General features: G+C 45.7%; 1 protein-coding gene across 4 annotated transcripts in view; it reads left to right on the forward strand.

Moving 5' to 3' along the window:
- Positions 1-21,598, forward strand: part of UBTF (upstream binding transcription factor) — a 111,066-nt gene that overhangs the window by 12,311 nt on the left and 77,157 nt on the right. For 2 of the 4 annotated variants that reach the window (XM_086923918.1, XM_086923916.1), the window contains exons 3-5: positions 15,542-15,717; positions 17,439-17,522; positions 18,261-18,416. In XM_086923918.1, coding sequence (XP_086780044.1) covers positions 15,542-15,717; positions 17,439-17,522; positions 18,261-18,416 — 416 coding nt within the window. The remainder of the gene's footprint in view (positions 1-15,541; positions 15,718-17,438; positions 17,523-18,260; positions 18,417-21,598) is intronic. The other 2 variants (XM_086923919.1, XM_086923920.1) reach the window with 1 other exon arrangement.

Below are 21,598 nucleotides of genomic sequence, written 5' to 3' on the forward strand. Positions count from 1 at the left end.
GTAATTAAACTGTGTTGCTTCAGGCTTCAACCTAATACATTATTTGTGGTTGGGAAGTGTCTGCTTTGCTTCCACATATACATACATCATCCTACATACCATTTTAAACAAAACATATAACGAACACCCAACAGTGTTCAAATATGTCACGTCCATGAGGCTCGGACAGCATTTGCCAACCTACATAACATCAATGTCCGACGTAACAGTACAGCACCAAAGTCATATTGTTTGCAAAACTACTACTGCACATCCTTACTCGCATACCCATCCCACCCTCACAGATCCACTGGAGGTGTTTTGAGTTCATCACACATATGGTCACACAACCAGGGCCCATATTACAGAAGTGCCCCAGGGAGCAACAGACACTCCTTTGTGTGGCACCTTCTGTAATACAGATAGCGCTGGTGCTCATGTAGAACCAGCGCTGGTGTTCTGCGTTTGTTTTTGCTGGGTGTTGGAACACAGGACCACATTTTACTTTACAGTATTTCACTGTACAATCGCAGCTAAGCCTCTTTCTTAGTTTTTTATGGCATGGGATGCATACAATAACCCCACCCACTCGTCGCCCCGCCTCCGTCAGGAATTAGCCTGCACTTCCCTCCTGCTCCACCTCACACAAAGGCAGCAGAGTACATTTATCACCTGCTCAGGGTAGATGGTAAATGTATGTCTTAGCCCCACAGAATTGAGCAACATACGCCTCCTTTGTGTGGCACCTTCTGTAATGCAGATAGCGCTGGTGCTCATGTAGAACCAGCGCTATCGAGAGAAGGTGTTACCTCAAATGAGGGAATCTCGTTTCAAACGTGGGTGCAGAGGCATACATGCCTTTTAGGAGGTGCAATGAAAGTGCGCCACAAAAAAGGCGCACAATTTCAGTGCTACTCCTAAAAGCAGCCCTCTGGAGGGGAGAAATGGAGTCCCATGGATTACACTACCACCACCTCAAACATTCCCTTGCAGGCGGGTGTCACTCACAGCACCTGCCTGCAAGGGGATCTTTCCCACCTTGAAAGTGCAGGCGGGTTGCCAACTTCCCAGAGAAACACAGAGTGGCTATTAAACAGCAGCTCCAGATTTCTCTTGAATGCGCTGCCCGTTCTTCCCAATAGGGCGTACTTTCTCTGTTTGTGCCCTGTGCACCTGCTTTAATGTGCGCCCTATCTATAATTGGGTCCCAGATGCCTTAAGATTTGATGTCACATACATTTACCTTGTAGAACAATTTGAATATATTACTAAACCACATCGCACTGATGCTACACTGCTCTACAAGACTAACTTTTCTAGTCTGGCTAGGATGGCTCATGCTTGTAGTATACATTTATATATAGCAGTGTTCTACGGTACATGCATCCATACATATAATATTCTGCTAAATAATAAATTACACAATATTGTCATGATTTCACTGAGATATTAAAATGACCGACCCCAAACCACCATAACTCTGGTAAAGAGAAGTACAAAAAAAAGAGGGGGTTTACATTTCATTGATACAAGACCATCTAATGGTGGAAATGTAGTGTCCAAATGCTGAATTCGGGGAGGCAGGACTCAATCTGAAAACATTTTCTCATTCAGAAATATTGGAAACGTGAATATATTGAAACTCTTTGAGAGATGTGCCATCCACGGAAGAAATTCCACTATTTAATCCTCCTTTGAATTTGGGTCGGAAGATAAGTGCTGGTCATTGGGACAAGTGTAGTGCTTTGGCCAAAACCCTTTTGATATGCTATGTTATTTGACAGGTAGCTAAATGCCCTTAATGTTACTGAAGCATGTCAGCAATGCGTTGCTAAACCACACTCTACACAGTGAAATTACTCTGTCTTGGTATCTGAGTGTGATAGGCAGGCATCAGAAGTGCAGTTGCCATCACCATGCCTAAATTAAGCCAATGCGGGTACTTGTGCATTGTTTAGGACTCCATCTACCCTCCTTTCACTGGACAAGCAACCCCCACACACCTAACTCTGATTAAGGTTCAAAACCCAGAATGGAATAATATAGTACTGGGCCTCCTCGCACAGAAACATACTCCCTGGAAGGGTTTCCAGCTCACCTCTTATTCCCCTGTGTGAGACTGTATGTTTATGTGCTCATGCGAAGAACATCAAAATACATATAACAAAGGGCATGGTGTAGGTTAGTTACTGTCCCTAAAGTCGAGGATAGACAAGCGTTGGCAAAGCCATTTGGTCTGGTATTTTTTTATTAGCCTCTTGGCTTTGTCAGTACATGTGTTGTCATAGTTTTTCTAAAATTATAATGTTGGGGAAGCATCCGGACCCTCATCAAACTTTTATTTTTTTTAAACAGACTAAAAGCAAAAATGTTTTTGGTCTCAATAATCACACTTTGCCATAGTAGTCCCTGTCACTGAAAGAAACTACTTGTATGTGGTTGTGCTGCTTGTGAAAGGGCAGAATAATGTCACTCACAGTAAAGCTCTCCAGTGGCTGCTCACCCATTGCCCTGTGCTGAATGCTAACGCCAGACCTGAAGATGGAGCACAAATAACTGTACGGAGAAATATGGAAGAGTTTCCTAGGTACAGTTTCCTATAGTGTGTATTGGTGGCTATTCTCTGCAGTGAGTGTAACACCTATGGAGTTAAAGTGTCTGTATGCGGTTTTGGGCCCTAAGTTGGACTAGGTGGAATTTCTGTATGGAATTCTGGTCTGCCAGAGTCTGAGTCGGCTGGTGTTCTGCATTTGTTTTTGCTGGGTGTTGGAACACAGCACCCCATTTTACTTTACAGTATTTCACTGTACAATCGCAGCTAAGCCTCTTTCTTAGTTTTTTATGGCATGGGGTGCATACAATAACCCCACCCACTCGTCGCCCCGCCTCCGTCAGGAATTAGCTTGTACTTCCCTCCTGCTCCACCTCACACAAAGGCATCAGAGTACATTTATCACCTGCTTAGGGTAGATGGTAAATGTATGTCTTAGCCCCACAGAATTGAGAAGGCCCTGTGGTTTTCTGATCAGTAAATTTGTTCTACACAGTTGTTGAACAGTACTGGGGCAGTCTTAGTACATAGTAACATAATTTCACTCCGGCAGTACTATGCAACTCCTATTCAGGGCCTTGCAATAATGGTGTATATTTTTTACCCCCTCTCTCTCATGTGCTGCTTCCCTCATCAAATCACCTTATTGCCCCTACCTTCACGCCCCTCCCCCATTTGGACTGGATGGTCTCTCTCCTCCAGCTAGTTGATTGGTTCCCCTGTATGAAAGAGCTGACGCCCATTGCTTACTATTGGTTGGCTTCATTGTTACTCATTTGCTCGCATTTTCACACCTTTTTAGGTTTCGCCTTGTCGAAAGCTGCGCACTGCTCAGCTTTTTGGCGCAGGCGAAATCTAATGTTGGAAACAGTGTGGCCTCAGTTCCGCCTCTGTCTTCCATTGGCTAGCTCCATAAATGGAGGCTAGCCATTGGAAGAGAGAGGTGTCCGTCATTCTGCGAGGTGACTCGTGGGCATTCCGTAGAATTTTTCCCTTTTGCCTACGTCAGTGCGGCGGTGGGCGTGGTTTATTTTTTCGCTCGTCGAGGTTTCATTTGGTCATTCTGCGGCCGACCGCCGCCAGGGGAAGTCCAGGTGAGTGCCTTTCTTGCCGTTTGCCGTTCCCTCCCCCCTCCCGCTGTCCGTGCCTTTCCCGCCCCCCCCTCCCGCTGTCCGTTCCTTTCCCGCCCCCCTCCCGCTGTCCATTCCTTTCCCGCCCCCCTCCCGCTGTCCATTCCTTCCCCCCCTCCCGCTGTCCGTGCCTCTCCCCCCCTCCCTCCCGCTGTCCGTGCCTTTCCCGCCCCCTCCCGCTGTCCGTTATAATCCTATCTTATGTCTGCCGCTTAAAGCATCCCTACATTACGTTCTAGGCTCAGTGTGGTATTCATTTTGTGAGGACTGGCTTTCAATTAGGAGAGGCATTTAACTCGTGATATACAGGTGTGTGTGTAAATATTTGCACGTGTGGGTTAACATGTATGTTCCCTTAAAAAAATACTTAGCGCGACGTTACTATTTCAATGCAAAAAAAATGTGTTTCCCTTAAATTCACCAGTTATGGTAATCTGTTCACGCTACGACTCGTTTCCTCGTTATGCACTAGTCCTGAGCCCCCACTATATTGCGATGGCATCTCAAGTATATCGATGTTATCGACCTCTGCGATGTCCTCCCTCCGTCCTAGCCATAGAGCATGATTTTAGGATATCCGAAAGAATCGCGTATTGAATACATGTGCATTGCTTCAGGTGTGAAGCGGGAGACATGCGTTTTGAGTGGAATCCTAAAAATCTGTCTAGTTTGTGGCTCTTGGGCACTGGGGTAGTGCTCCCGCTTTGCAGAAGGAATACTTAATTTGTTCTGTAAATCAAGATGCTTCATGCAACTTTACGCATGAGCCACAATATATTTACACCCATCGGGGATATTCAGATAGCTATCCTACATCTCTGTGATATTTCAGCAACATAAATGTCATGGCTTAGATAAATAAATGCCTGTGAGGGCGTCCTCCCCTGTCCAGGGGGGCTTCTGTCTGTGCTGCTCTTCCTGTCTCCACCTCTCGTTATCTCTGGGTTATTGTTTGGTGGTGAAAGCTGTTGCCCCTGCTGCAGCGGAACAAACTTTGGGAGAGTGTTGACCTCTGCCCGCGCACCTATTGCACGGACAGGCACCCAATGACGCGCTTCCGCTCATACCGCAGGAAGAGTTGGTTGCGTGGGTTTAGTCACCGAGCAAATGAAATGTGTCCTTTTGGTAAACAACCACACATAATGTTAATGTGGAGCACTTCCGGAGTCCAAGCCTTGTATTTCTCCTGGCACTTAAATTATGCTTGCTATTCCCAGTCGGCGTTACTCATGTTATCGCCCCTTGGACGATGAAAGGCTGAGTTACACTCAAGGGGTTCGGACTTTTGCAGCATGCAGCTCACCAACTGCTGTTCAACTGTCATGTTTCTTGACTTATTTCGACAGCTAGAAAGACGTCCTGGTGAATTGGGGGTGCGAGCTGGGCACTGCCGCGGAAGCTGCAGGCAGGAGCCAGTCAAGTGCTGGCATTGCCACCCCTGCGCCCAGGGGGTCTGGGACTGAGGGCGGCCCTCGTGCACGGCTGTGCTTGCTCCCCTGCCACCTGGCTGTGCTTGCTCCCCTGCCCCCTGGCTGTGCTTGCTTCCCTGCCCCCTCGCTGTGCTTGCTTCCCTGCCCCCTCACTGTGCTTGCTTCCCTGCCCCCTCGCTGTGCTTGCTTCCCTGCCCCCTCGCTGTGCTTGCTTCCCTGCCCCTTCGCTGTGCTTGCTTCCCTGCCCCTTCGCTGTGCTTGCTTCCCTGCCCCCTCGCTGTGCTTGCTTCCCTGCCCCCTCGCTGTGCTTGCTTCCCTGCCCCCTCGCTGTGCTTGCTTCCCTGCCCCCTCGCTGTGCTTGCTTCCCTGCCCCCTCGCTGTGCTTGCTTCCCTGCCCCCTTGCTGTGCTTGCTTCCCTGCCCCCTCGCTGTGCTTGCTCTCCTGAGTGTGTGTGTGGCTTTGGGTGGGTGTGTGTGGCTCTGGGTGGGTGTGTGTGGCTCTGGGTGGGTGTGTGTGGCTCTGGGTGGGTGTGTGTGGCTCTCTGCGTGTGGCTCGCTCTGTGTGTGTGGGTCTGTGTGTGTGTCTGTGTGGGTCTATGTGTGTGTGTGTGGGTCTATGTGTGTGTGTGTGGGTCTGTGTGTATTTGTGTGGCATTTGCCAGAGATTAAACTATTGGCATTGTAAATGACAATGCTATTTATTTATCTGTTTTCAAAACCAACACATAAATACAAATTTTGTCATTTACAATGCCAATAGCTCAAACTTTTCAAAAGGCGAAACCATTGCATTGTAAATGCTTGTTTCTTTTTGTTTAAGCACTCTTCATGAGTGCATGTGTTTTTCAGCTATCTCTCATGTGCATTTCTCCCCCTTTGTGTTCTTGCGCTCCCTCCTTCCTTCTGTTGTCTGTGCGCTTGCCCCAGACCGCAAACCTCTGCTGCTCCTCGCCCTTCACTCCCACTCTCTGTTGTCAGTGCTTATCACAAGCCCATTCCTCCACCTGTCTGGGTTCTTGAACTCTGCCCCTCCTGCTTACCCTCTATTTTCTGTCTGGTTGCCCTCGCACTTTCTGCCTACCTTCCTGACCACTCTTCATTATACTTCTGCTTGCCCAAACCCCTCCGACTCACCCTCCATTCTCTGTGAGCTTGCCCCAAGTCTCTTCCACCTACCATCCTTAGTCTGTTTGCTTGCCCCAACACCTCCTGTCCATCTGCCTGCCCCAAGTTCTTCCATGCACCCTCCATTGTCCATGTGCTTTCTCCCAGGCCTACTTTGCATCCTACGTTGTCAGTCCACTTGTCTCCAGAACCTCAAGTCCTCCCTTCATTGTTTGTATGCCCCCCGGCCCCTCCCTAGTACCCTCCATTGCCCGTGTAGTGAACATCTGTTGTTCATGTGCTTGCCCCAGCCCCTCCCGGCCTCTCTTAATAGTCTGTGTGCTTTCCCCTGCCCCTCTCAACCAGCCTCTGTTGTCCACCTGCTTGTCCCCAGCCCCTCCCGCCCACTCTCCAATGGATGTGTGCTTCCCCATCCCTTCTCGCCTGTCCTCTCCGTCCACCCTCTGTGTTGGTTTGGGACAACGCAGCTAACATATTATTTAAAAAAATACTATGACACAGCCCTGTAAAAGACACTGTAAATACTGCATTCGTGCAGGCCATGTCCTAGTGCTTTAAAAAAAAAATTGTAGCCATGCGGCACAGCAGTTACAATGCTCTTTTACATGGCTACTAAACATTGCCAAAGCCAATAGCACTCATGTGCAAGATATGTTGGTTTTGGCAATGCTTGTTCACCCCCCACCCCCGCCCAATGATGAACTGCATCTGTTTGAGAAAAAAAACATTAGCAAAACCAATATGTCTGCATTGGTAATGCCAAAAAGCATGTTCATTTGTCTTTGCAAATGCTCTTTTACTACATTCCTGTTGGAGTTTCCGATTAGTAAACATACCCAAAGTGAAGTTCAGCTCAGTGTGGGTGCGTTATTGAGGTAAATGAGCATTTTCTATATACACTGTTGGAAGACAGTTGTAATAGTAACAAGCATTAACGATGCAATAGGGTCTCACATTTATGTGAGTTTAAGCTATTGGCGTTGGAAATGACAATGCCTTTTATTTATGTTTTAAAAAATAAAATAAAAGGCATTGTTATTTGCAATGTCAATAGCTCAAACTCGCGTAAATGCGAGACCTATTGCATTGCAAATGCTTGTTATATTAGTGAGTAAAAGAGCCCCCTTTTCGACCCGCGCTGCGAATTGATGAAATAAACAAGCGCGGCCGCTAAAGTTAAAGCGGACTGCGCTGCAAATTAAAAAAAATTGTGCTGACCGTGTAACACCACAAGTAAAAGATCCAGTCCTCATGGGAGGTAACAAATGGCGACAGGCCGGTAACATGGAGGGACTAACAAGCTTCATTATCAATCAGAAGCCAGCATTTACCAAGGACAATGACACCAACCAATCAAAAATATGGACGGAGAGAAGGCAAGGCTTCCACAGCATACTCTACTACTGCATGCCTCGCAGAGCGAGCAGTGCATGCATGCTGCGCTAGGCGCGACCTAAAAATTGACACCTAGTGTTTGGAAGTCAAAATTGTTTCCAGCCTTACAGGACTGGATATGACACTGTGTTTCTTTCTAAATATGAGCATATTCTGGATAGTAGAACCGGCAGACATTGATTATCTGAATATATTGCATTATTACCTATGCATGAAACCGTGTGATAATATGAATCTTTTTAATACTAATCGTTTTTTGCCTTCTGAGATGTCAGAGGTCTGTATGTTTTCGGTTTAGGACATGTCGGCCTGCCTGGCTTGGTGTTTTATTGCAGCATGCTGTCTAGAACTGCAACCAGAGATGCTTAACACCGAACCCTCTTCTTTTGTCCTGAAGTTTATAATCACTTTTTCAAGTTATAAGATGTTTAAATTAAAAACCCAGTTTATTTGTTCTACAAATTAACAAGATGTGATTATGGAACACTAGTAAAAAAAACACAGTCCAGAATGGTGCGGGTTGCAAAGGTGACGCCTCTGCGAGTGAAGTGCGCAACCCGAGTATTAAGGGCCCCGGACGGCGCTTAGCTACAAACGGGCACGGATCTTTTATGTGCACGTTTTTCAACCCCTTCCGTGCTCCTGTCGGCCAACGGCTGACGGGAGCACTCCCTCCCCAGTGCTGCAGTCGGCCGACGAGGCCCCGCCCACTCTTTAGAACGCCCTCACTGAGGCGGAAAAACTACTGCGGTTAAAGCGCTAAACAGCGGAGTTTACGCATAGAGTGTACCACTGGGTCGAGTTTGCGCTATATAAATCTGTTATACAAGTTTGCACTGAACGGAACCTACATAGCACTTAAGAAATCCTGCAATTAAAATGCATGTGTCAATGGTGAAGGGAAACACACAATCTGATACCTGTCTGGCTTTTATGTTTTGTGAGGAAAAGGGGTGTATTACATGGTGTGGTAGTTCAACCTCACTGTGTAATACACTGGCCAACCCCTTTAGAACCCGTGAGTTTCATCTGTCAAACCCATAGCTCAATCCTGAGTAGCTGTGGCACTGAGCAGCAAGGCTTACACAGAGGAGCCAGTGTTAAGCATTTAAACAGCACCAATACAATTGAAGAACAAATCGACACAACACTCAAGCAATCTGAAACCAATTTATACAAAATAGGTTGTATTTTTATAATAATTGAGACACAAGAATGAAAAAGATCCACTAGAGGGTTCCGGAGATTTAGATTTTAGAACCAATAATAAATCCGTGCAACTTCACTCCGCCACGAACACACCTCGGCAGAATCAACGAATTGGACACTTCAAAACTTTTTCAAAGAAAACTTGGTGCGATAAATTCAGTCCGGGCGCTAGTCATGGGGACCAGCAATGTCTTCAAAAACAGCTACCTTCACACTTGAAGCAGTCCTTCAGCAGTTCCAGATACTTAATGTGTTGCAATGGCTTCCTAAGGAGTGGCCGTGATGCAAGGGATGAAGGATGCTGAAGTTGTTTGAAGGATGCTAAGGATGTGACATGGTCAACTGCTGTTTTCCTGCAGGGATTTCCTGGTCCACGATTCAGATGGGGTGTTGGAGGCCCTTGTTGCAGGGTCGACATCCCACAAAGTCCACTCCGGTTTGGCCAAAGTCCAGTCACCACTGAATTACCAGTCACCTGCTGTATTCGTCACAGGCCAGTCCTTCATGGATTGATAACTCACCTTCTGAGGGTTCCCAGCAGCTCATCGACTGCACTATCTGACTCCGCGAACTGCGGTGCAACTCTGTGCTGCACGATGACTGTAGTAGCGGCTTTAAGACTTTAGTCAACCAACATGCCCTAGCAGGCTTCTTCAGCTGTTGTGTCCTTGTGCTTTGAACAGGAGGTTTTTTCTTAGCTTGATGGGCTCTGATGACAACTTCCCCTTGAGCAGTATACGGCAGGCACAATCCTTCTCTTCGCTAGCCACCAGGTGCAGTACTCCTCTGTGCAATCTCCTTATTGCTCCCTCTGCAGCAGGGCAGTCCTTCTTCCAAGTCGGTAGAGATCTGAGGTCTGGGTGCCAGGAGTGCCCTCTTTATGCTTCGAAAGTGCCCTCGGGACAGGATTTGATTGGTAGCCTATGGGCTTCCAGGTTCCCTCCGACCTGGTGACCACTTCCTGTGGAGTGTGGCATGTGGCTATCCCATGAGGCACCATTCTCCCACACCACACCCAAGATGGCAAGACCTCGCTCTGTGTTCAGACCTACTTAGCCCACCCCAGGATTGTGGCTACCTCAGGGCTACACACCCCTGGGGAAACTTGTTTGGAAAATAGTTTCCCCTCTCTGCTTCCCATGTCAGCCTGTCTACCTCAACAGTGGAGCAGCCCCCCTTCTCCGCCACCCGCCCTTCCCGGTGTTACACATCTGTCCATCAAAGGCAGCTTCATCCTTGAAGTTTGCCTTTTGGGGTTAACACCCAAGTGGCTTCCTGTAGGAGGGAGATGACACCTGCCTTGCCTAGAATCCCCCATTGTTCCCCTTCCTGAGAGTCATAGGCACATCTCTCCAGGATGGCAGAAACCTGTCTTGTGGAGCAGGCTCCATATCTTACCGGGAAGGCACAGAAGTTTTAAAGACAACAAAGTGGCAACTTTGCTAAAGCTGAACATGGCAACAAGTTACATTCATTTCGACCTGAGATACAAGTCAGGCTTAATGTAACAAGTTGTTTGATACTTTGTAATGCTCGCAATGGTCGCACAGGAGTTAGGATAGCTGAGGGATCAGCAGGTAACCCTTTACTCGCCAATTTGGCAGCATAGGGCCAGATGCATAAAGAAATTGCTTTGCGATTCCCTAATTGCGAATCTTTACGATTTGCAATTAGGAAATTGCAAAACGGAATGCATGAAAGTGTGTGGAACACTTTTAGCGATTCCTAGGGGATTGCAGATTACCTACCTCATGAATATTAATGAGGTAGGTTGCAAAAATCACACGGATAGTGGCCTGCTAGCCTCAGCAAACCACCATGTCTGTGATTGCTTTTAAATAAAGCCTGCATTGCTTAAAGGAAAAAGTTTTCTTTTCATTTTTTAAGAGCCAACAGTGGTTTGTGGGACCACTAGGCATCTTGAAAAACGATTTTACAAACGTTCACAAAGGGGAAGAGGTCCCTTGGGGATTCCTTCCCATTAGCGAATGAATACCTACTTGAAGTAGAAGGTAAAATGTGAATGTTTTGCAACCGCATTCACAGTCACAAAACATTTATGCATACCACTAGGATTCGCTATTTGGAAGGGACGTCCTAAACACGCCCCTTCCAAATCGTGAATTGCTAACCCATTTTGCGTTTCGGTATTAGGTTACAGAATCAAAACATTGTGTTTGCTGCATCAGAAAATCATTTTTTGCAATCTCAAAGGGGCCGATTCTGCCCATTTGCGAGGAGAAAAATATTTAATGCTTCTGGCCCCAAGTCTTCCCACAGTAAAAACTGTTGTTTTGCGTGTTTTACTGTCAGGACATGTAAAGTGCATGCCCTGTCAGTGTCATAAGTTGCACCCCTTCCTATAGGAATTTGACTCAGAGACTTGATCTGTTGGAAAACCAACTGGAGATCGTGATGCAGGGAATCCACAAAATATTAGCGAACCTCATAACACCTCTGGACTCTACCCAATGCCTACACACATAGCCACCAACAATAAACACACAAGTCCTCCCACGGTCCAACAGCACAGCTGGAACACGACATCCTTATTGAACCAACCACAAAGACCGAAAAGAACAAGCAATGCTCTTTCCTTGAGTGAGACTGTTCTCGCTAAATTCTATGACTCAACTTCATCTATCAACCTCAGCTCTGAGATTCAGGTTATCACGGGATTTGGAAGAGACTGCATCGTACCAAGAACGTCGAGGCCTCCATCCCTCAAGAATATCCCCAGGGCTCCCCGAACGAAGACAATAAGGGGACGATTCACTGCATGCTCATAAACTGTAGTTCTGCCACCAAACAGCAGAAACCATCCTCACCCATGACATAGACATACGACCTATCTACAACAGAACTGACCTCACACTACAACACAACCATGACCTCCATACTTGACCAAATGGCTCCCTTGAAACAAAAAAGAGTGAGGAACATCCCATTAAGATCCTGGTTTAACACCGACATAAACGCGGAAAGAAGACAACTAAGAGCTGCAGAAAGACTCTGCCGGAACAACCCGTTCACAGTCCACCTTGCTCAACTCAAAACGGTACGCTGGAAATATAAAAAGCACATCCAGAAAGAAAAAAAACGTCCTCCTGCGAGGCACTAGACAACCCCAAAAATCGTCCCATAGAACTCTTCAATCTCATTAGACAACAAACTTCCTATCCCCCCTTAACCTTTGTGCACTCCTCGACAGCCTTATGTGACAAGTTTGCCAACTTCTATAACGACAAAGTCACGAAGATTGAGCTCTCCCTAGACGACCACGTCCGTCTAACCAGAGAAAGCCCGCCTCATGGCAAAGATAAAAACATCCCACCCAGGCACTGCACCTCCAACTGGAAGTCGTTCAACCCCATCTCTGAAGCAGAAATCATCAAAATGATGACCAAATCCAATCCCCCGTCCCACATTAAGGACCCGATCCCTGCCCAACTGGCAACAAAACTCAAACACACCCTTGCCCCACTCTGGACCAAGATCATAAACAGCTCCCTGACAACCAGAATCATGCTAGACTGTCTCAAAATTGGCCAAATGACGACAATACTAAAAAAAACGGATGCTGACTCAAATGACCTAAATAATTTCAGGCCTGTATCCAATCTCCCATTCTTAGCTAAAATCCCAGAAAGATGCGTTCTCCTCCAACTTACCCAGCACATGGACAGCAACTCCCTGCTAGACTCTCATCAATCTGGTTTCAGAAAAGGCTGCAGCACGGAGACAGCAATCCTGAATGTCATATATAATGTCCACAAATCACTCGATATGGACAGATGCTGTCTGCTCATACTCCTGGACTTATCGGCTACCTTCGACATGGTAGACCGCAAATTGCTCATTTCTGCACTCCGAGAAAGGGTTGGAGCGGAAGAGGTGGTCTTACAGTGGTTTACCTCCTTCGTGCGGAACTGCTCCCAAAGAATAACAATTAAAAACTTCACGTCTGACTTACTACCCATAAGTAGGGGCGTTCCGCAAGGATCAGTCCTCTCCCCATCACTATAAAACATCTACATGGAGCCCCTCACCACCATACTAAAAAAAGCCAACATCCACTTCCACCTCTATGCAAACACAGATCTACCTAGAAACCTCCTCCATGGCTGACATTCTGAGACTAAACAACACCCTAAATGAAGTCCAACACTGGCTATCCCTCAACCACCTGAAACTCAACCAAGACAGGATGGAAATCCTACTCCTATCCAACAAAGAGCAGTCCTCCCAAATCACAGAATGGCTAAACATCATTGATGCTCTCAACTGCAATCTCATCCCTGCCGACTCCGTAAAATCACTGGGAATCACTCTGTACCCAAACGTAGACATGGTCAAACATATCAAGAACACCGCAAAGAGCGCTTTCCGCTGCCTAAAACTACTCCACAAAATAAAACCCTTCATCCCTCCTACTGACCTCAAGCAAGCCACACAATCCCTGGTTCTGTCTAGATTGGACTACGGAAACGCAACCCTCACGGGAACAGCAAAATCTCAATTAGCTCCTCTCCGATCAACTCTAAATGCAGCCGCAAGGTTGGTCATGGGAGTAAAGAAATAGAAACACATCTCCCCCGCTCTGAGGGAGCTAAAATGGCCCCTAATTCAAATGCAAGCAAGCTTCAGAACTGCCTGTCTCACTCACAAAGCTCTGCACATGGGCAAACCTGTCTACCTAGCCTCCATACTCAACAAGGCTGGTCAGACAAGGAATCTCAGGAGAACTAACACTACTTCTCATCCCTCCGAAAACTCAAAAACAAAAAAATGTTCACGCTCCTTCTCAGGGAATGCACCCAAAATCTGGAACGCCATCCCAGTCTATATCAGGACCAACCCCTCCTTCAAACCTTCAAAAAAATGTAAAGCCAGCTAAAAGACCTCTACCTCAAGCAATCCTCTCCGAAGGGTTAGCTACTGCCTTCAAAACATTTAAAAGCCAGCTAAAAGACCTCTACCTCAACCAATCCTCTTCGAAGGGTTAGCTGGCTGCCTTCAAAACATTTAAAAGCCAGCGAAAAGACCTCTACCTCAACCAATCCTCTCCGAAGGGTTAGCTGCTGCCTTCAAAACATTTAAAAGCCAGCGAAAAGACCTCTACTTCAACCAATCCTCTCCGAAGGTATAGCTACTGCCCAATGCAGTATCTTGCCCATTGGAGAATATAGTCACGTCGAGATGAAGACTTTTACACCACCTACCTCTTGACTCGTGCCTGTTCCCCCTCACAGAACATGACTCTCCACAATGCAATTTGTTTACAATTTCTCTACCTCTGGATTTGTCTTTGTCCCCGTCCCTGAACCAGATTTGTTCACGATTCAATGTGTTTACTATTGTGTTTATATTGTTTTACTTTGAACTCGATTACTACATGACCATTAGGTTGTTAAAGCGCTCCGATAACTCCTGGTCTGGCCAGCGCTATATAAAACCCTTAAAATGAATAAATATCTTGCCTTTAGAGCTCGGGAGGTCTGCCAGAGGAGAGACTTACACATATGTTCTGGGGAAGTGGTGGCTTTGCCATTGCTTTCAGAGGCAACGTTGGGCTACCAGTGCACAACTGCTCTAACAGTCTGCAGTGAGGGGTTGGGGGACTTGTTTTACTTGGAGGATCTCCAGTGTGGCACAATCGGTGCTGCAAACCCCTTACATGCCCTGGTACACATTTACCATTTACTAGGGACTTGCAGGTAAGTTAGACATTTGAATTTGGGAACCGTCATTTCGACATACACTATTAGGGTCAGAGCTCCGGCACTGTGTTCTAGTTAGCAGGCCTCTGTGCCCTCTCAGAGTGGAAAACCAGCAGCATCAGTCTAAAAACTTGGGGCTGACCATACAAAAAGAGGCATTTCGTTACATCTTTCCTCCATTAAATAGGTGATAATGAAGATGTTGGAAGTATGCATAGCCCCCACCCTAATGTAATTTTTGTATTGAATTTATTTCAAAATGGGGGAAAAAAGAAGAAAAATGCACAGTTAGGACATCATAGTTACTGTATGTGTCGCAAAAAAGAGAGGAAATGTAAGCATGTATATTTGTACCTACAAGTTTGATAAATGTTCTACTTTTTGGGGAATCACTAAAATTCCAAGGTGCGCATCCCAAAACCTAGACGAGTTCTAGATTTCCAGATGTATTGTTCCCATATGGAGAAAAAAGTCCCAATGAATAAAGTCCTTCTACATTCCCATAAAGTATGTTTGGGATTTATTAGAAGCTTATATGCACATTTTGAGCACTAAATGTCAGCGTTTGGCTTTTATTGATTCTTTCTTCACTTTCTTTTTTCGTTTTTACAAAAACGATAGAGCAGGGCTAGAGGAAGAAAAACTGTAGGTTACATGGGTGAGTTATTTATACTTAGTCCTGCTTCCACAGTCATTATTCTGATTAAAGAAGGCATTAAGATCACTGGGGTCTTCGACCATAGATTTTCGTGGCATTACCTAACTCAATTTGGCTGTAGACTATAAGCTAATAACTACTTGAAAATACAGAGAAAGTTAACGAAAAGCTTACAAAGTAGTTTAGGTATACACCTTGCAAGAGAGATCTAGTGGAGGAAAACTGAACTATCACAGCAAGGGGCCATGCTGCTGCAGCACCAGTCTTACCTATACAAAAAACCGACCCATACCCTTCCTCTCTGCCTCTATGCCCGTTGTGACATTGTCGGTCTCTTCTGTACAGAGCGCTGGTGCCAGGATGACATGCTGATACTACTGGACAACATGAAGACCAATCTCCCTTCGCTCGACATTGGCAAATTCAAAACCACTGAGTCGCACTTGGACTGGGAGAAGGTGGCTTTTAGGGACTACTCTGGACCTGCGTGTCGACAGAAATGGCTGGAACTCGCGAACGAGGTAGGTGGCACCCATAAATACATATAGAAACGAGACTCTGTGTGCAGGGGTTTGTAACAGATTATAGGGTGATTTGAGGAGTGGTTGCAGTGCTTTAATTTGTACAAAATGAAGTGCCGGGTCTGAAAATGCTGACAAGGAGGCTACAGCCCACTTCTACCTCCGGCGTGCCCAACTTTCAACATCCGCACTGCCTCCGTCTCTATCCTGTAACAATGCTCTGCTGACTGTCCCCTAAGATATGTGTTTTACTTCTTTACCTACACCGACAGATGAGTGTGAAAACAAAATGTACACCAAATGAAAATGCTTTTTTTGAACATATTAATCCGTGCGGTCTGACTGACTTTGTTGCAGGTCAGGAGACTGCTTGAGTACAGCAGGTCATGTCACTGCTAGTGCTGCCTGTAATTAGTTTGGTCCAGTTATGCCGACGGCATAGGCATCCACTGCTCCGCTTGCTGTGACCCTGCCTGCCACAGCACAAGCACTGTCCCCAGCCGCAATGCTGCAATGCCTGAGAGACGTGAGAATGGCTGTTGCACCTACTGGGCTCAAGCACACTCAGCAATTAGCATGCTTGGAGGCAGCACACGGAAACTGCAGGTGACTCCATAGCGCACAAAAGTTGCTGCGGGCCACAGCCACATCAAGCACATTGAGGATAGTAGCAATGCAGGGCTGCAGGCCGCCACTACAATTACCCAATGGGAGGCTTAAGCTCTGCAGTGGCAGGGTGTAGCAAACTCTGGCAATAGAATGCAAGCCATTTGTTAATGATGACTTCCTAGATTCATGAAAGTCATGACGACATCATCACTAAAGTGATGATACACAATCATGCCTGCCTGAACAGATGCATGCCTGCCTATGAAAACATACCAGCCCGTCACCATGCAAGGTGTGTGGTTCTTTTTATTTTAAGTTGGGCAATTAATATTGAGACCACCACCTGCAGGACCAGAAATTGTAGCTCTGGCCCTGTGAAAGAAGTGCTGGTGCTGAGCACCTGAAAGCACCTGCTCAAATTAAGCCGGAGGTTGTTCTTGCATATAACATCAGCTTGCTTAGGGTGATATGCAAAGTGACATGTCTGCCCTCTGAACCTATTGCTAGGAGCACATCACTGTCAGTAGTGTTTTTTTTAAGATACTGAGAGGGAAAAAAGACACTCCGTGAACAGAGTGGTGGAGATTAGATATGTAGATTTGTCTTTTGTGCCCCCCCACCCAGATTTGGTAGCGACTGTAAGTTATTTCGTACTTGAGAAAGATTTTTGTGTGTTACATTCAGGACTAGCAGATGTGTTTGTGTGTTTCTTATATATAGGAAGCTAAGAGCTATATTTAAGTCTGGATAGCATGTATAGTAGACAGAGGCTGTATGCACTGTTGTGTCATACTTTAGAGGAGACACGTTTTTATGTGTCTTCAATTGGAGTAAGCAAGAATAGCATGTTTTTTTCTCTTGCCTCTCCGGAAGGCAAAAGTTACATGTGTCTTTCTTTTAAAGGAGCAGGGAGAGGTAGGTTGTGTCTTCGTGTTACGTTAGAAACAAGCATAGGTGTCATTTTTGAGGTATTTCTGTGGAGAGTAGAAGCTGTACTTGCCTTTGTCGTAATTAGTTGAAGCAATAGTTGTTAATATCTGTTATATTTAGAGCAGGGTATTTTCTGTTTTTGTATTGCAGATATGTATATTTATATATCTTGTTTTCCCCAGGTGAGAAAGTTCCGAACACTCACAGAACTCATCCTGGATGCACAGGAGCACGTGAAAAATCCTTACAAGGGCAAAAAGCTAAAGGTGGGTTTTGCTTCTAGGCAAGGAACTCCTAGTAACACTCATTCTCTGGGAGCTTAGCTCACGAGATTTTAGTGCAGTGGTCACCATTGCCATTTAAGCCCCATGTTCCTGATTATGGCGACTGAGAAATTAATAGGATCATCATGGTGCTCCTTCTCTGCCGTCAACACCTGGTAAGCTTGTCAGACTCCTGTGTGGCATTGATGTCCTAGCATCAGTGCCCGGGAAGCTCTTGAGACATCCAGGGTAATTCCTAACCTGACGTAATTGCCAGGAGAACTTGTATGGTCATCATGGCACCCTTGACCAGCTCCTAGTGTTTGGGGAGCTGCTAGGGTTGTCAGGATGCTGACAGTTGGACATTAGAGGAGTTCAGAAAGGGTATGGTACTCATCACCTGATCTAGTACTCCGTGATCTCATAGTGTTGTCTTTGCTTTCACTTCCTGTCATCATGGCCAGGGAACTCCTAGGGATACCATAGCACTGCTTCCTTGGCATCAGTGCTTGATATATGTATTGGCTATCATTGCACTATTTGAGTGGCACTGATGTCCAAGATGTTGAAAGCATCATCAAGAGATGCATGCCGTTGCATTGGTAGCATGGTCAAGGACGATGCTTTGGGTGGAGGGAGGGGGCGTAAAGGGTTAACAAGTAAGGAGGGTTTTAAAAACCTTCTTCATTGCTTGCATTTGATCTGGAGAGGGAAATGAAGCCTTCTTGTCTTGTTGTCCAGAAACACCCAGAGTTCCCGAAAAAGCCGCTGACCCCGTATTTCCGCTTCTTCATGGAGAAGCGAGCGAAGTATGCCAAGTTGCACCCCGAGATGAGCAACCTGGACCTGACCAAGATTCTGTCTAAAAAGTACAAGGAGCTCACTGAGAAAAAGAAGGTGAGACGTCTCAACTGTTTGAGAGCCCAAAACTGGATCTGTGTAAATCTCAATACCAATTGAAATCCTAGAAAGGTCAATGGAGACTTCCATTGTTCCAAGGGAAATGCAGTGGGTTTAATTCTATTGAGGTTCAGGCAGGACATGGGAGAGGAACACACTCTACTGGGACAAGAAATGGATACAGTAGCTTTGGCAGGCATTTATAGAGAGAAAGAGTGGGGCTTGGATGAAAGCACATAGAGATAAATAATGCAACATAAGAGCATGAAGGGAGGTAGGAGAAGAGAGAGTGCAAGATTGGAAGAGACAAACAGATGAACATGTTAGGGGTTATAAAGGGGTAGGGAGTGGGAGTGAAAATACTTAGTGGGCCAAAGAGGAATGTAACAATGTGTTAAAAATAAAAATTGCAGTAATGAAGGAAAGACCTGACTGGAAGTTGGGGGCATGTGAGAAAATAAATAAGAAGGTAATAGAAAGAGTGCCAGTCATCACTATAGAAAGTGGGAGAACAAGCAATTTAAAGAACGACAGAAAGGAGACATGCTGGTCCTTAAGGTCTCCGGTTCTGAAAAGGATTATGTCCCTTTGATCAAAGAAGCCCATTTTCTTCCTTTGTAATGAAAGCATAGAGCCTATACCACCGGCTGAGAGCGTCATACTGTGCGTCTTACTGGTCCCAAATAGTGCCAGAGCACATCCTGCACCTGGGCGACCTCTTAGGAGAGAAATTTAGGTGAGCGACCTTTCACATGTTGGGGCATTTCATTCAAGGGCACTTTCCATGCTCCATAGACCTTCAAGTAAACGTGCTACTAATTGAAAAGAGCTCAAGCCAGACAGATTTAAAGTCCAGTCATTCCTTCCTCCAGCAGAAACCTGCTTTTAATTTGATGTTCGCGCAAGCCCTGACATGCACGAGTCCAAGCATAATCTTCAAAATAGATAAGGGCAAGGCTTCTTTGGCATGAGGTTGACATGGGTGATAACCTCAGTTTGATGACGAAACACTATTTTTTTCGTGTTACCATAGTAAGAAATGTCAATTTTGACAAAAACGTTTTACTCTTAGGGGAAAAATATAGCAGACCTGGGTTCAAAGCCCAGCACACGTATACAAACATTTCTAAAAACTTCTCAGAATTCCTAAACTGGTGGGAACGGTGAGAATATAACTATCAAGAACACAAAAAAACGAGGTGGAGGAATAGGAAACAAAAAAAAAGCATCACGGTAGTCTGTATTCTATGTATACTATGGGGATATTGTTTCCGTTTTGGAAAAAGAACGGATAGCGAGGGAAAAGAAGACAGCCACAAAATAAGAGACACATGATAAAGATAAAAGTGAACAAAAAATGGGGGAAAGAAAAAGTGGTAGGTGTGTAGGGATTAGAACTAAAAGCAGGATCACAGGATTAGGACTGGGGAAGAAATAGTAGAAGTTATTAGCGTAATAGAAAAAATTAGTGTAGGGCACTAACCCCTATCCACTGAAAGAAGAGAAAAAAAGCAGATGGGTGTGGAGGGTAAATAAAAGAAAACACACGCAGGGGGAGGGGGGGGGGGGGGCTAGAGTGTTGTCCCCTAAATTGAGATTGAAAGCACAGTTTGGCTAACCTGAAATATAAAAAAATATGTGGTGTTTATAAATCGTAATAGGTCTAGTCACTACTTGCACATCACAACATTAATAGAGTGAAAAGTGAGGAATTGGGCTGAAATAAATTCAGCATTCCTGGAAAGGGGTCCAAGAACTGCAAAGGAACTTCATAGACGTAAATCCAAGGAACAAAGCCACCAACTAAAGAACCATGTAGCCGCAATCCAGACCCACCAGTGAAAAAGTTGGCCGTGCATTTATGGGGAATTAGAGTGCCAGTCTGTTAATGGGCGTTCTTCCCCACCCTCGTCATTGTTCTACACCTACATGCATTTTTACATGGAATATACCCCTTTGTCCCTCTCTTAATAAAGCACCTAAGCATATATTAGTAATAATAACCCAGAAGTACCCAACAGTGCCCCCCCCAACCCCCCCCCCCCTCCCCAAATACTGAGTCCGACCTTGCAACCAGCAGGCATATGATGCATGGCAGCCACTCAAATACTGTACAAACGACTTAGTCTCTGACAGTGGTGAAGCGCAGGTAACCGGGCTAGCCATGTTTACACCATCAGAGATTTCACACATAACTAAGTGGAGCAGCAAGTTCAAAGAAAGGGGTACAGGGTGCATAATAGGATGGGTCGTAGATACAGAATTTTGGGTTGATGGAGGCACCAATGGCGTACGTTGAGAAAGAAGGGCTGGTTAAAGGCCTTAAGATGTTCGACGAGTTAAAGGACTATAGACCCTGGGCAAGTCAAAGAGAGGGAAGCAAGAGCTAGTGATGCATCCCAAAATGAATCTATTATTTACAAAGTGCTCAGGTATTCTGTGCCGGCTTCATTGCAGCAAGAAACAGACGAAAACTTATGAGACCAGCTGAATGCATATTTACAAAGGCAAACAACAGTTTGGTTTAGCAGAAAACAAAAGACTAACTTTTCCAAAGTCAGCAGTTGGGATATTTAAAAGACTGCCCAGCAGCAATTTTTCTACTAACCTCCTCTGAATTTGACACACAACAGGTTTTTGGATTGTAGGAATCGGCAGTAGCATATGGATGTAAATGCTATTCAAGTTAGGCACAGTCTTTTAAAGTGCACTCTTTCTTCCTCTGCCCGTCTGTGCAGTTCCCGTGTCCAATGAAATGTTGCATTTTCTAAGGCTACAAACGCTCCCTACTGAAAACTTTTGCAAACACTGCAAGACTTGCTCACACTCCCGATCCAGTCAAATGCCCAACGACTTGATTTGTTCTCAGTGCAAGCAGCTCCGTCTTGCTAGCAATGAGCTTCAGGAAGTTATGGCCAGTCAATTGATTCATGGCCACCAAACATTCCTTCAGTTTAGGCACTGACCTCATGATGAGTATCATTCACATAAAACCTGCAACCAAATACAGCGAGGAGCACCACAGCACCTCATAAACCACTGCCGACATGCTGATGTCACAGGAAGCATCGCTATGGTCTAACGATAACCCCACAGAAATGACTAGAAGCACTTTAACACCATTTCACTTCTTCCAATTTTCCACAGACTTTGAATCAAGTGTGCTGTAGCTCAGTATA

The sequence above is a fragment of the Lissotriton vulgaris genome, chromosome 5 (genome assembly GCF_964263255.1).
Source record: "Lissotriton vulgaris chromosome 5, aLisVul1.2, whole genome shotgun sequence".
Taxonomy (NCBI): domain Eukaryota; kingdom Metazoa; phylum Chordata; class Amphibia; order Caudata; family Salamandridae; genus Lissotriton; species Lissotriton vulgaris.